Genomic DNA, 15,458 nt, shown 5'->3' on the forward strand with positions numbered 1-15,458 from the left:
AGAGTTTCAAATGAGTTACTTTAAACTTAGTTCTGGAGCACAGTGGAAAACCAAATATAGATTTAAAAGGTTCAGTGTTGTTGCCTATTTATTTGGCTACATTTTTCCTTACAGGTGCAAAATGCCAGTAATTTGTTGATCAAACCTCTTGAAAAATTCCGTAAGGAGCAAATTGGATTCACCAAAGTAAGTTCTCCGTCTAACTCCATTTTATTTGTAACGTAACTGTATTAAGAGGAGATGTCATTCTTTTTGTGTGATTCTCAATGCTCATTCAAAGTATCTCTAGCCAGTTCCTAAAAAGAAATAAATTGCAGAATAGTGTCTCAGATGGCTACATTTATTAGTAGTTATTTTTTTTTAAATACTTTTTTAAAAATTAGGATGTTCTGACTTTGCTCTTTCCATATTGTCCGCTACGCGATAGTCTCCTGTGCAGACTATTAATATTGTAAAACAGCTGAAGAAATACAAACATCTTTGAATTGGCCTTCTGGAAAGTCACAAAACTAACCTTCACATTTGATTATTTGTTAAGTGCCACTTTTTACTCAGTCGAGAGGGAGTCTCTCCTTTCAAGGAGCTCCTTGGAGGTGAGGGACTTTTCCCAGCCTTTCTGTTTGGGCCAGCTGGACCCAGGGACACTTGCAGAAGGGGGTCCCAGTCCTAGAGTCTAGACCAGCAGCTCATCCTTGCTGGATTTCAGGGTGAGGAAAAAAGTTCAAAGGCCTCCTTCTCTCTCGTGGGGTACCGTATTGTTTATTCCTTTTTAATTTGGGGGCACAACATGGCTCCTGCAGTGTCTAGAAAAATGGGAGTGATGGCAGGGGTGGGTTCTACTTACCTTTACTACCAGTTTGCAATGGGAGCACGCATGCACACTCATTTCTGCGGATGCGCAGATTGTACTTATGACGTACGGGCGGGTGGGTGGAGCCTCCTGCCGCTTTTACTACCGGTTCTCAAGAACCGGATAGAACCGAGAGCAACCCACCACTGGGTGATGGTGATGGAAAGGGGTGGTGGTGACAGCAGTCTGTAAATAGGCGGACGGGGGAGATGACTGGAAAGGGGGAAATGAAGCAAGAATCTAGTCCCAAGAATTTAAGCAAGACAGTTCAGAAGATTCCTCCCCCCACCCCACCCCCGGCCATAAATAAGATCTTGTGAACATTTTACAAATGACATTTTAAAAATTATTGATAGTTACATTCTTGGCAGAGCAAAATACTTTTCAAACCCCCATAATAATTAATTGACCAGGGTTATTCTTTGTTCTTCTGTGATTTTTGGCATTCCTGATTTCCCTATGTACTGTTTTATCTTGTCTTCCTCTATTTTCCCCTGGTTATATAGATTCGTATAAAATTTCTTAATAATTTCTTTTTTGGCCTCTTTACTATGTTGAATTTCTCCTTTATCGTCTTTCAATTTGTATATCATTCTTTTTTTCTGTTCTTTTTTCAGTTTATAGGCTAGCCATCTGCCCATTTTATTTGCGTGTTCGAAATAATTTTGTTTCGCCATTTTTATTTTTTGGGCTAGTTCTATTTGGTTTATCAAATTCAATTTATGCTTAATCATTTCCCATTCTTCTCTTATTGTTTTGTTCTGGGGCTTTTCCTGGAGTTTTTGTTCTATTTGTTTTAGGTCTTTCTCTAAATTATCTAATTGTTTTTTCTTCAAAGTTATTCTTCAAAGAATAACTCTCAATAGGCCAATAACCAAATTAGAATTAGATGAAGTACTGAAAAAGCAAAAAAACAATAAAACACCGGGACCCGATGGGCTACCGGTAGAAATATACAAAACAATGCAAGAAGTATTGGGAGAGAATATGTTGCGATTATATAATGAAGCTATGGAGAAAGCCAAAATACCAAATTCATGGACAGAAGCCATAATAACAATCATTCCAAAAGAAGATACAGATCTCCAGTTAATACAAAACTATAGACCTATTTCATTATTGAATGCCGATTACAAAATATTTGCAGCAATCTTGGCCGAAAGGATCAAATCAGTATTAAATACATATATACACCCAGACCAAAATGGATTTCTGCCGGGACGCCAAATAAAGAACAACATGAGAATAGTACTTAATGCTCTAGAATATTATGAATCACACCCGGAGAAGCAGGCAGTGTTGGTTTTTCTTGACGCCCAAAAGGCCTTCGATAATCAAAATTGGAAATTTATGATTGAACAACTACAAAATATGCAAATTGGGGAAAAATTTGGGAAAATTATAGCAGAAATCTATACCAAGCAATCAGCAAGGATAATTATGAATGATGACATAACAGAAAAATTTAATATAACAAAAGGAGTCAGACAAGGCTGTCCACTTTCCCCCTTACTATATATTCTATCATTGGAAATCCTGTTGAAAAAAATTAGAGAAGACCAAGGAATTGAAGGTTTAAGGATCAATAGAGAAGAATACAAAGCTCAGGCCTTTGCTGATGACCTAGTGTTTTTGACAGAAAATCCTATGGAATCTATACCTAATTTGTTCCAAAAAAATAGAAGAATTTGGAGAAGTGGCCGGACTAAAAATTAATAAAAGTAAATCGAAGCTAATTGTAAAAAACCTTACGGAAATCCAAACAAAAGAATTGACAGATAATATACAAATCCAAACAACAAAAAAAATAAAATATCTAGGAATCTGGTTATCTACAAGAACATCAGCAATTAAAGAAAACAATTATGATAAATTACTAGAACAAAGAAAGAAAGACTTAGAAAAATGGGAAAATTTACACATTTCATTCCTAGGAAGAATTTCGGCCATCAAAATGTCTATATTACCTAAATTTTTATATTTGTTTCAGGTCACCCCAATTAAAATAGATAAACCGTTTTTTGAAAAGCTGAATAAAATAACATCTAAATTTATATGGCAAGGGAAAAGGCCACGAATAAAATTTAAGCTGCTTCAGGATACAAAAGATAGAGGAGGAGCTGCACTCCCTGACTGGGAGGTATATTACCAAGCAGCAGTACTATCGTGGGTCAAATATTGGATAGAATTAAAGGACTCTAGAATTTTAACAATTGAGGGACACGAACTCCAAACTGGCTGGCACTCCTTTATGTGGGATGAGAAATACAAAACACATTCATATTTTAAAAAACACACAATAAGAAACTCATTATTACAAATTTGGCTTAAAATTAAAAAACAACATTATATGAAGATACCAAATTGGCTAGCACCAGCAGAATCAATTAGGCACCCGAATTTAACAGATAAGACAAAAATAATTAGATATAAAGATATAATTGACTATCAAGGCAAATTAAAGACAAAACAACAATTGGAGACAGATTTACACAGAAAAATAGACTGGTGGACTTATACTCAAATATAATCCAAATACAGAGAACATATAAAAACATATGAAATTTATAATCAAAAACAAGAAATAGATAAAATTATATTAGATTCAGAAAATAAATTAATTAGTAGAATTTATAAATTTCTTCTACGCTATAAATTGGAAGAAGAGACAGTCAAAGAAACGATGATTAAGTGGGCTCAAAACATCAAGCACACAATACCTTTGGAAAAATGGGAAAAGTTCTGGCAGGTAAACCTAAATTTAACGAAAGCAATGGCGTACAAGGAAAACCAACTGAAAATGTTTTATTGGTGGCATATGTCTCCAACCAGATTGGCAAAAATACAACCTAAAAATAGCCCGATTTGTTGAAGTGCAAAAAGGCACAAGGGACTTTCTATCATTTATGGTGGACGTGCCCGGCAGCAAAGAAATTTTGGTCTAACATCAAAAAAATGGTTGGAACAAATAACAAAAACACAGATTGAAAAAGAACCAGAAACATTTCTATTAGGAATCTTTAACAAATCATATCCTAAGGATATCAAATATCTCACAATTCACATATTAACTGCTGCAAGAATAACCTATGCAAAAAACTGGAAGCAAGAAAAAATACCAAGTGAAACAGAAGTAATAGGGAAAATTTTAGAATGCGCTGAAATGGATAGGTTAACCAAAGAATTACAAGAAAGAGAAGAATCAGACTATTATAAAATATGGAATAATTGGTATAATTGGTTAAAAATCAGAAATATACAAAAAATATAGGGGAAATATTACCGATATATATATATATATATATATATATATATATATATATATATATATATATATATATATATATATGTTTTCTCAGGTTTTCGCGGGTGTTTGTATGTAGGTCTTTGGTTATTCGGGTCTTCTCCCACGTAAAATTGGAAGTGTCTTGGCGACGTTTCGACGAAGTCTCATTCGTCATCTTCAGGCTGGTGTTCTCGGCTTCGTGCTTCCATGAGCAATGTGAGATCGCAGCTGTCTCTTCCTTTTAACTGCTAGTGGGGGTGTGAGCTGATTGGGTGGGAACTTGGCTGTGTTCTGATTGGGTGGAGGTGTGTTCTGATTGGTTAGGGGCTTGGCTGTGCTCTGATTGGATGGGGGGGGGGTTGGTTGTGCTCTGATTGGATGGGGGTGTGTTCTGTTTGGGTGGGGGCTTGGTTGTGCTCAGCTTGCCCTGCAACTCAGACTAAGCTGAGCACAACCAAGCCCCCACCCAAACAGAACACACCCCCAGCCAATCAGAGCACAACCAACCCCCCCATCCAATCAGAACACAGACAAGCCCCTAACCAATCAGAACACACCTCCACCCAATCAGAACACAGCCAAGTTCCCACCCAATCAGCTCAAACCCCCACTAGCAGTTAAAAGGAAGAGACAGCTGCGATCTCACATTGCTCCTGGAAGCACGAAGCCGAGAACACCAGCCTGAAGATGACGAATGAGACTTCGTCGAAACGTCGCCAAGACACTTCCAATTTTACGTGGGAGAAGACCCGAATAACCAAAGACCTATATATATATATATATATAAAAATATGTTATTAGATTAAGGAGAGGTGAAGGAATATATCATAAGTAGAATTGTAGAACGTCACTCTGAAAAAATGCTTAAGAAGAAATTACACTCTTTTTGTGTATATGTTGTATAAATGGTTGTTGTGTATATGTTACGTATGTCTTTTTTAATATTTATATTCAATAAAAACTACTTTTACAAATAATTAATTGACCAGGACATGGTAGAGCTCCCAGTGGTTTCTCAAAGTTTCTGCCTCCTTCATTGCTACTCAGATCACTGCTCCATTTTGGAAGAAAATAAATGTGGGAACAGTCTGGCTGAGTATGACTTTAAATTGGGTGTATCTATGCATTTTTACTTGATGGAATCCATGTCAGAATTAAAACATGTAATATAGTTTTATCAAAAGCTCAAAAATACTTTTAAAGTGGACATTTCTGGAATATTTCAAGCATAGGCTAAGAAATAGTATTCCCAAAAGTCCTGTAGTGGATTTATGACCTTAAAAATGATAAAATGTTGTCCACAGATCTAAGATTCAGGTTGATTTATCAAAAAATTGTATTTAGGGTAGATTGGAGTCCATGAAGAACATATTTGAAAGGATGAACATCAGATTTTCTACCCTGGAAATATTGAAATATTAAAAAAAATTGCAGGTTCCTTGACTCACATGATACAGTTGTGTGATCAGTTAGCGCCTTTTTGGGATAGCATATTCATGTATAGAAGCAGATTTGTGGGAAAATATTTATCAAAGCAGACACAAATTATTACTAAAATCTGATAAAAACAATTTAAAATGGAATTGGATAAAATACAATTTAAAATGAAATTGGAATAGAAGACGATTTAAAATGAAATTGGAATAAAATACAGTTTAAAATGATAGCTTTGATTAGCCTGTAGGCCATATCAAAGCACAAGGTGCAAACACATATCGTCAATAAAATCTTATACAAATAATTTAAAATAAGAGTAGGGTAAAATACAATAGTTATAGGATAAGATACAATATAATTTAATACATAAATATATATAATAGAATAAAATGACATAAAATTATATTTCAGTATCACTCTTACAATCTACCCCAATCAGTCCCACGTATGGAGATCTCGACCGAACCGTTTTGTTTGAGTACTGTGCTGTGTTAAATGTTATTTTCAGGTTCTGGCTGCACATAAAGTAAGTTGTTATGATACGGGGATCCCAATGGGTCATTTGTTTGGTATATGGACCAAGGTACCTGTCTCTCACCCTCTTATACAAGCAACGGTCAAATAGGATGTGAGCCAGGACTTCTACCTCTGCCTCGCAAATACAGAGACACTCATTGTAAGGTATAGAATGGAATCTCCCATATGTCTCCCGGCGAGATATGTCAGGGCAGTGGTGGCCAGCCGCTCGACTGGCGTGAAGAACAGGGAGGGGAGGGCACGTCCTCCCCTTCCTCCCCCTCCAGCCTTGCCTCCTCACCTTGTGTTGTTTGCACGGCAAGCAATCCAGTGGTGGGTTTCAAAAATTTTTACTACCGGTTCTGTGGGTGTGGCTTGGTGGGCGTGGCAGGGGAAAGATACTGTAAAATCTCCATTCCTTCCCCACTTCAGGGGAAGGTTACTGCAAAATCCCCATTTCCTCCCGATCATCTGGGACTTGGGAGGCAGAGAATAGATGGGGGCGGGGCCAGTAAGAATTTTTACTACTGGTTCTCCGAACTACTCAAAATTTCTGCTACCGGTTCTCCAGAACTGGTCAGAACCTGCTGAAACCCAGCTCTGAAGCAACCAGAGGAAATGGCGGGACTGGCTGCACATGCGTGTAAGTAGTTGGTAGGGGGCTTATTTTTGGGGGTGGCTTATTTTAATACAAGCGCTGAAAAGCCCGATTGGGCTTATTATCCGGAGAGGTCTTAGTTTTGAGGAAACACGGTAATATTTGTTACTATGGCAGAGATTTTATGATTTCATAGAATAATATTTTGTTCTGTTCATTTAGAGTAATGAATTCTTTAGTAAATGTTGTTACTAATCTCCTGGTTCCTAGGCCAGTACTTTTAACCTCTACACCAAACTGGGTCTCATATCATAGTCTGTAATGTCTATGAACTATACTTTTAATATTAATAGAAAATACAATTCATATACAGTAGTAAAGTCTAAGGGTTTAAGAGTTCATTTGTGGTTAACAATCTGCATAATTTTGTTATTAATCTGTTTTTCTATTACTTTAATTATTCCTGGACTCAGTGCAATTTAACATTTTACACAGCGTCTGTGTTAGAAATAAACTGATTTTCTCCACAGCAGAATAAAGGTGAGATACAGAAGATGGGCATTCCGTTCAGATTTGCTCATGCACATTTTGGGCAAATCATAGGAAAAAGTAATCTGAGAATCCTCCATTTACAGGGCTCATTGGCTAAGTTCAAACATAGTTGTTTGTGTGTGTGTGTGTGTGTGTGTGTGTGTGTGTGTGTGTGTGTACCAAAACACTTACATTTAGGGCTTGAGGAGGCATTGCCCAGCCAGAAATTGGGATTATATGAAAATAATATTAGCAAAGATTTTGAGCATAATCAGAATAATTTTCCTTCCTCTCCAAACATCCAAGTTTTAACATTTTGAGTGAATTCTGATTTTGGCTCTTCCATTTGTGCTCAGTGGATCCTGATAGAAGCTTGTGAAAATTCTCTTTCCATAGGAAAGGAAGAAAAAGTTTGAGAAGGATGGGGAGAAGTTTTACTCCATGCTGGACCGCCACCTGCATTTATCTTCCAAGAAAAAGGAGTCTCAACTTCAAGAGGTAAAGGAGAGGCTGACGGTTGGGTGGTGGTCAGAGAATTTTGTTTGCCAGAAAGGTCAATGCGGCTGTCTGTTGTTTATTTATATCCGGCCATTTCTTCAGGATATCAAGGCACAGCTGTTGCTCTGCATTTCCCCCCTGCTTCTTCTTCCTTTTCTGCCTGCCAGGAAGTTTTGTCCCACCAGTGGATCAAGCCCACTGACCCCCCACCCCACCCCACTCCAGCAAACAGATTGGCACTAAGGCTATCAATCAATGGTTGAACTGATAGAACAGGCCACAATCATACAGCTGTTGCATTCATTACATCTGCTTATTTTGGCACTCCTCTGGCAAGCCAAAGCATTCTGGGCTTTTCATTTTATCCTCAGTGGCCGGCCAAGAGGGAACAAGAGCCACCTCTGCAACAACTTTGTCCGTTAGGTTGGTCTGAGAAAGCTGCCCTTGGGCCTAGGTCAGCTACTCAATTCTGCTGGTTAAGAGGGGGCCAATCCTGGATTTTGCTAGTCTGGGCCCCCCACCTCGCCTGGCTTCCGCATCCGTGAGCAGGGCCTAGAGCTGGACCCAAGCTGTCAGTGAGTCTCTTCATGCAGACGGTTTGGAGAGCCAGTTTGGTCTGGTGGTTAAGGCTCCAGGCTTGGAAAGCAGGAGGCGGTGAGTTCAAGTCCCGCCTTAGCCATGGAAGCTAGCTGGATGACCTTTGGCCTGTCACGCTCTCAGCCCAACCCACCTCATAGGGTTGTGGTGGGGAAAATAGGAGGAGGAGGAAGAGGTGTTGGATATGTTCGCTGCCTTGAGTTATTTGTAAATGTAATAAAGGTGGAATATAAATAAAAATTCACCAACTGGCAAAATTGTGCGTTAAGTAATAGAGGGAATTAGTTGAACTTTTTTATTTATTTTCCTCCTATTTGTTATGTAAAGTATTGTTGATTTGCCCACTTTAATGGGCTCTTTGAAATGAATGCAAGTCTCAAATAGGAATTCTGGCTAGTATAACTAATACAGTTTGTTCTTGGGAAACAATTCAAAACACACGGTGTTTTCTGTTCTGGGGTATTTTCCTCCCCTCCCTCTCTTTCTACTTTTAGAAATAGTCTTCAGCTGCTCATAGATTTACAGCTTCCTTAATTGCAGCAGAAAGAAGATCATGTAGTATTTCCTTTCTTTCTTTTTTTCTGCTCAGGCTGATTTGCTGGTTGATAAAGAGCGACACGTTTTTTTTGAATCTTCTCTGGAATATGTTTATCAAATCCAAGAAGTGCAGGAGAGCAAGAAATTCAGTATTGTGGAGCCTGTAAGTCTGATGCCTCCCCCCGCTCCCCCCCCCTTGCCTAGACTGACCGACTAGATTTTACAACCTTTTTAAAGTTGTATTGGAACTTCAGAACTGGGTAGTAAGTACCTTTTGGGCGGTCTGTCATAATTTTGAACAGTCACTAAGTGGCTGATCATACGTAGAAGACTACCTATGTACTCTTTAGTGTAAGCCTTTATAATTGTTTGTTTCAGAAATGCTTTTATTCTTTTTTTTTTTTTTTTTTGATTTATATGCCGCCCTTCTCCGGAGACTCAGGGCGGCTTACAATGTGCTCAGCAATAGCCTTCATCCTTTTGTATATTTATACAAAGTCAGCTTATTGCCCCCACAAACTGGGTCCTCAATTTACCTACCTTAGAAAGGATGGAAGGCTGAGTCAACCTTGAGCCTTGGCAAGATTCGAACCTGCAGTAATTGCAGGCAGCTGGTCTTAATAACCAGTTTAATAACAGGGTGCTTTTATGCTTTTATTCTTAAAGAGAAAAGAAAGAAAATGTGAAAGAAAAGTAAATAAAAATTTTCATGAAGGTGAAATTGGTCTTCAATAGTCTTTTGCATTTCCTTTTGTTTTTATTTCATTTTGCTATAAGTAGAAATTGAGGGTTTCTCTTGGTTGTAAAGTGACCAAAAGCAGGAAAGTGAAATGTGCAGAGTTTCACACAGAAATAAATAGTTCCATTCCATTTAGAAGTGGTAGAAAATTGGTTCTGTATTCTCTATAAACTATATAGACTTAAGTCTGCATAAGAAATGATTTACCTGTACCAGCTAACCCTCAAAGTTGCAAAAGAGGGCTTAAACGTTGTTGGGCCATTCCTACCACTTCTATTATATTCAAACATTGTTGTCCTTGATTTAGAGAAAATATATAATAAATTATTATATAATTAATAAATTAGAATTAGAATTAAAGGGAAAAAACTATTCCGCACAATCAATTGAGGCCTCAGTGAGGAAGAGCCGGTGTCCATTAGTTGCTTATGTTTCCTCTCTGGGTGTGAACCTAGTCCGAATCTTTTAACTTGTCAGGCGCCTGGGATGGCCATCAGTCCTGCTTGGCCAGTGGTGAAACCAGTTCTAATTGGTTGCAAAGTCATTTGGCAGCACGTTCCCCCTGCAGAGGCCCAGTTCCATTTTTGGCATGGTCTGTGGCTTTGGCCTGTACAATTTTTAGAATATTATCATTCTTCCCTGCACAGGTGTTGGCTTTTCTTCATAGCCTCTTCACTTACAACAACCTGACTGTGGAGCTCACACAAGATTTCCTTCCATACAAGCAACAGCTTCAGCTCAGTTTGCAAAATGTAAGTGAATTTCCAATATTCCCAGTTTCTTCCCACCTCTTCTTTTTAAGTGGAGAAGCAGCAATTCTTAGTGACAACTCATTCTCACCACTGATTTTTAGGCTTAGGCATGCACATTTTAACTCACTTTTTTTTTAAAAAAATACAAGGAATTGGTTATGTTTAGAGAGCCCTTGGTTCTATTTTCAACCTTTTTTTAACCCGAGACAGGGACATCCGAGAAACCCCAACCTGTGGCCTAGATTGATCCATGGGACCTGATGAATTTGTCTGCTGAAACTGCCCTGGGGGCCCCCTCAGTTATTCTGGGCCTTCCCCAAAGGCTGTGGGGGCAGCCCAGGAGTGTCTCAGGCAGTTTCTTGGTTAGCCAAGGACACCAGGCCTACACTGGAAGGGATCCCAGCTGCCACACTTACTTTCCCTGGAAGAGGGAAAGGTGGATCAGAGGGCCCCTCCAGGTGCTGAGCTGGACATGCTCCTCCACTTCCCTTGTTCAGAGAAGAAATCTGGCCGTGTTGGTTCTATGCCTCCTCCTTCCTAGGAAACTGGTGGGTGTCCAGACATGGGACCTCTGGAGAAAGGGAGACTTGCCGTCCCTCAAACTCCTGCCGAGCTCAGTGGGAGAGAGCTGGTTTTAGAACAGCTTTGAACCCCAGTATCCAGGCTCTGGCCTCTTTCCCCAGGCTCCAGGGAAGAGCAAACCGTGTGTCGTGAATCAAATACGTTGAGCCTCTTTGGATAAATATTCTTCCCAAATGCGCAAAAGTTTTGTTTTGTACTTTGGGGAAAAAACCACCTTCCCTAAGCACCATGAAGGCAGGATGCAAAAGTATGCTTGATTGTTTAAAATATTTAAAAATTATCCCTTTGGCTAAACTTTTGGTAAGAGCCATTGTGATTACCATCCATTTATATTAAAGCTCCAGGATGGAAAATCGACTCTTCCACTGTTCTCTGTGGAGGCCCATTCTCAAAACAGCCCCACTGATCTTAGAATGTTTTACACACCTCTACTTCCTGCATATCTTTGCAAAGTCCCCAGGGTCACCTGGCCAGCCTCTGCTTGAAATGATTGCTAGACTGGTCCACCAAGATTAGCCTTCTTCTCTGGCTCTTTCATAGAAGACCATGGAAGTGTCCCATTGGCCGTCTGAACATAAGGATTTTGCCTCCCAAATACGAATTGAGTCTTTTCTCCCGTTGCTCAATAGACAAGGAATCATTTCAGCAGTACGCGTGAAGAGCTGGAAGACCTCAAGAAAAGAATGAAAGAAGCCCCACTGACCTGCAAGCTACCTGGCAAACCAGCCATTGAGGGATACCTCTATTCACAAGAAAAATGTAAGAGGCAGACTTGCTTTCTTAAACAAGGTTGTACAGAGCGGAATCCTGAAAGAGAAGAGTCACTCCTTGTGGCTATGGCTAAAACATGCCTTTGATTGAAGATCTTGGAAATAAGTGACCTCTGCTCTTCAGCTTGCCTCCTTGTAGACAGCCGAAGGTCCCTGTGCCCACTGATCTCATCAGAATTCACCTTTTGATCAAGCCTTGGCCTAAAACTAATTGAAATGATGATGAAAGTTTGGAGGGGGGGGGAGGGCAAAACAATTCAAAAATTAATCTGGGAGGTTGGTGCCTTAACTTGCCCAATTCAAACCTTCAAGCCATGATGATGATGATGATGATGATGATGATGATGATGATGATGATATTGATATCCATTCCGTTGTGTCCAACTCTCCACATCTTCCGTTCTCACACTGCTTCCAGCCCTGCTCCCAAGCATCCCTGTTCTTCTTCCTTGAGGCTTCTGTCCCAATAAAGGGAGATCCCTTCAACCGTTTATGGGGCTTTAGCTGGAATCCTCACTATTCCTTTAAAAAAAATTACCAAGGATACAGGAAAATGAGGAACAATTAAAACGGAATCATTTCCTGCTTCCCCATGTTATGGATAGTCCTCAATTAGGATCAGAGTTTTTGTTGCAAAGCGATTTGGCCATTAGGTGTGACCAGGCCTCATTTTATGGCCTTTCCCCCATTTCCCTCCACTGGTTTTGCTCTTTGGGAGGGAAGATGGCAAATGGCAATCATGTGGCCCCAGGAAGGTGCACACTGTCATAAATATATGCAGTCACTAAATGAATAATCGTAATGGTAAATTGTAAATAATTGTAAGTTGAGGACTACTTGTACTTCCCCAGGCTGAACTCCCTCTGCTTGGGATCTAGCATGGCTGCAAATTGAATGGAGCTTATTCAGAGGGGCCCAAGCCAACCCTTCTCCCTTGAAGCGGGGGGGAGGGGGCATCCGATCCTCCAGAAGGGTTGGCCCCCGTGCTTCACAAGTTTTCCCGGGAAGTCTGCACACGAGTGCAGGTCCATCCCTGGGACAGTGGCCAAAGGAAGGGGCTGTGGAAGGCCTACATGGAGAAGTAGCACCTTGAAGAAGAGGTGCCTCACTCTTGCCAAAGCTTTTGGGTGAACGTTCCTGGGAATGTTCCATTTAGCTCCGAACGGGTTGTCCATCCTAAATTCTCCAGGGTTTCTCACAATATTCCTTCTGCACAATATCTCTTGCTGGCATAACTTGGCTAGAATCTCACTGATTTGTGTTCTGCTGATGGCCAAAGTTCTTAGATGTTCCAGCAGTTCCTCTCATCTTCTGAATTCTTCTTTTTCTTCTTGTTGTTATTATCAGATTTTTATCCCACCTGTATTTGTGTGTGTGTGTGTGTGTGTGTGTGTGTGTGTGTGTGTGTGTAAAATGTCAACTCAAGATGACAAACCTACCTAATACTCCTGCCACGTATTCCACCACCACAATAACCTTGTGAGGTGGGTTGGGCTGAGAGAGAATGATTGGCCCAGTTACACAACCAGCTTTCTTGCCATCTCTACTATACAGAATTTCATTATAGTATATTGAAATGGACAGTTACTGTCTGTCTTTTGAGATCCTTCAGCATATCCGTTCAAGCTTGGAGATCTTCTGGAAGGCTTTCTTGTTTCTCCATGTCAATCATCATGTCAATCATCCATCTCTGTATAGAGGTGGTTGAAATACTGCTTTGTGTCCCTGAATTTTTTTCTTCGGTACCTACCTGGGAGCATCTTTCTTGACTTTGGCTTCTCTTTTTGTAATTCCCATGGTTTGTTCCCAAGTAGGATGAATAAGGCATTAGTAAATTAAGTAAAGGTTCCTCTGTATATGCTACCTGTATAATAATAACAACGGAATGCACTTCAGTTTTTCTGGAGAATCAGAATCAAGGGCAGAGTATTCAATTCTAGATTAGCTCTCTTGAGCTCTGTGAAGGCCAAAGGGGGACTGAGAAGCTGTAGTGTCTTACATCTGAGTCTAGACCTTCTTTCAGGGAGAAATAGTTACTACCGAAGAGAATTAAGGGATCCTGCCTTAAAGACCAGTTTTAACCGGTACTTGAGGTGTCCCAGTCTCATGCTAGTCCCTACAGAAATAACTGGGGTTGTGGAAAAGAACATTTGCACACCTGAAGGCACATAGAACATCCCTCTCAAATCAATCTTGACCTTGGGGACTGACATCAAATGGCGTCTTGCAGGAATGTGAGGTAAATAATTGCAACACAGAGTTTGAGCTATTCTTGGGTCTCTTAAGCCAAGCTGATCACCATGGAATCCCCATCATTTTTTTAAAATCATTTTTATTAATATATTCCATGCACCAATACACAAATGAAATATACAATCCTGCAACCATGGTGTAATGTGAGTACATTGTCCATAAATATAAAGTCATTCCTTAATACATACATACATACTTGCCATCATATATATTCATCTTCATATATCTATTCTATCCCACCTTTTCTGGACCCAATCGTACCATAATTTCCAACTGTTATAACATTCTGAATCTTTCTTACCATTGATCAATCTAGTTAATCTATCTGATTCCGCACACTCATTAATTTTATATATTATTTTCAAATCCATTGGTAAGTATTGATTTTTCCACTCCTGCGCATACGCTAATCTTGCTGCAGTAATAATGTGAATCAACAAGAACCATATACCTGATTTAACATTCAAAGGTTTTGCCCCCAACAGGAAAATCTCGGGCCTTAATTCCAAATTGATCTGTGTAATTTCCAAAATCCATTGCCGTATTTTTTCCAATATTTAACCGCCTGCGGGCAGGTCCACCATTGGTGAAAATAAGTTCCATTACTGTAACCGCATTTCCAACAGCAGGAAGATGTCCCGGGAAACATTTTAGCTAGTCTCGCCGGGGGGGAGATGCCACCGGTAGACCATTTTATATATGTTTTCTTTGTATGAAGAAGCCATGGTTAATTTCATATTTTTCAACCAAATCTGTTCCCATTGCTGGAAGTCAAGGGGATATCCAAAATTTCGCCCCCATGCTATCATACAATCCTTCACTACATCCTGTCCTATCTGCAGAGACAATAAATATGCATAACATTTAGATAGTACCCCTTTCCCTCCTTCTAATAAGATCTTATCCAATTCTTGTCTTTTACAGTAAATTCCTTCTTTATATAAATCTTTTTTATACCTGGAGTGCACTTGAGAATAAGACCACCAGTCTATTTTATATCCTTGAAGAGTTAATAATTCTCGTGACTTCGGATTACCCTGAACATCCAAAAAGACTTCATACGTCAAAGTTTTCCTCCCTTTATACAATGTCGGGTAGATCTGAGCTTCCTGCGCCGAAATCCAACATGGAACTTTTGAATATACTCTTCTTCTAATCTTTTCCCAAGTGTACCCAAGAGTCCTATGTAAATAGTGATCATCAAAGTGTCTGGGACGGCCGGACGCTCCTGGCCATAGAAAATAGTGCCAGCCATGTTGAAGACCGGCTCCCTCAAATGTAAAAAGTCGTCTCTTTTGTAGGATCATTCATTCTTTCACCCAAATCAAGTTCGCTGCTTGGTGATAGAGCTCCCAATTTGGGAGGTCCAAGTCCTCTTCTGTTTTTGGGTTCTTGTAACATCTTAAGTCTAATCCGCAGTTTCTTCCCCTGCCAGATAAACTTGGATATACTCCTATCCAAATTTGTAAAAAACTCTTTATTCAACCTTACCGGGCTGTTTGGAATAGAAAT

At 39.6% G+C, this 15,458-nt stretch overlaps 1 protein-coding gene across 4 annotated transcripts in view; it reads left to right on the plus strand.

Moving 5' to 3' along the window:
• Positions 1-15,458, plus strand: part of OPHN1 (oligophrenin 1) — a 116,550-nt gene that overhangs the window by 37,464 nt on the left and 63,628 nt on the right. For all 4 annotated transcript variants that reach the window (XM_060692023.2, XM_034435160.3, XM_034435159.3 and 1 more), the window contains exons 4-8: positions 115-186; positions 7,615-7,716; positions 8,903-9,013; positions 10,237-10,341; positions 11,553-11,682. In XM_060692023.2, the coding sequence (XP_060548006.1) occupies positions 115-186; positions 7,615-7,716; positions 8,903-9,013; positions 10,237-10,341; positions 11,553-11,682 (520 nt within the window). The remainder of the gene's footprint in view (positions 1-114; positions 187-7,614; positions 7,717-8,902; positions 9,014-10,236; positions 10,342-11,552; positions 11,683-15,458) is intronic.

Source organism: Pantherophis guttatus, chromosome 12 (genome assembly GCF_059756535.1).
Source record: "Pantherophis guttatus breed Tessera chromosome 12, ASM5975653v1, whole genome shotgun sequence".
In the NCBI taxonomy this organism is placed as follows: Eukaryota; Metazoa; Chordata; class Lepidosauria; order Squamata; family Colubridae; genus Pantherophis; species Pantherophis guttatus.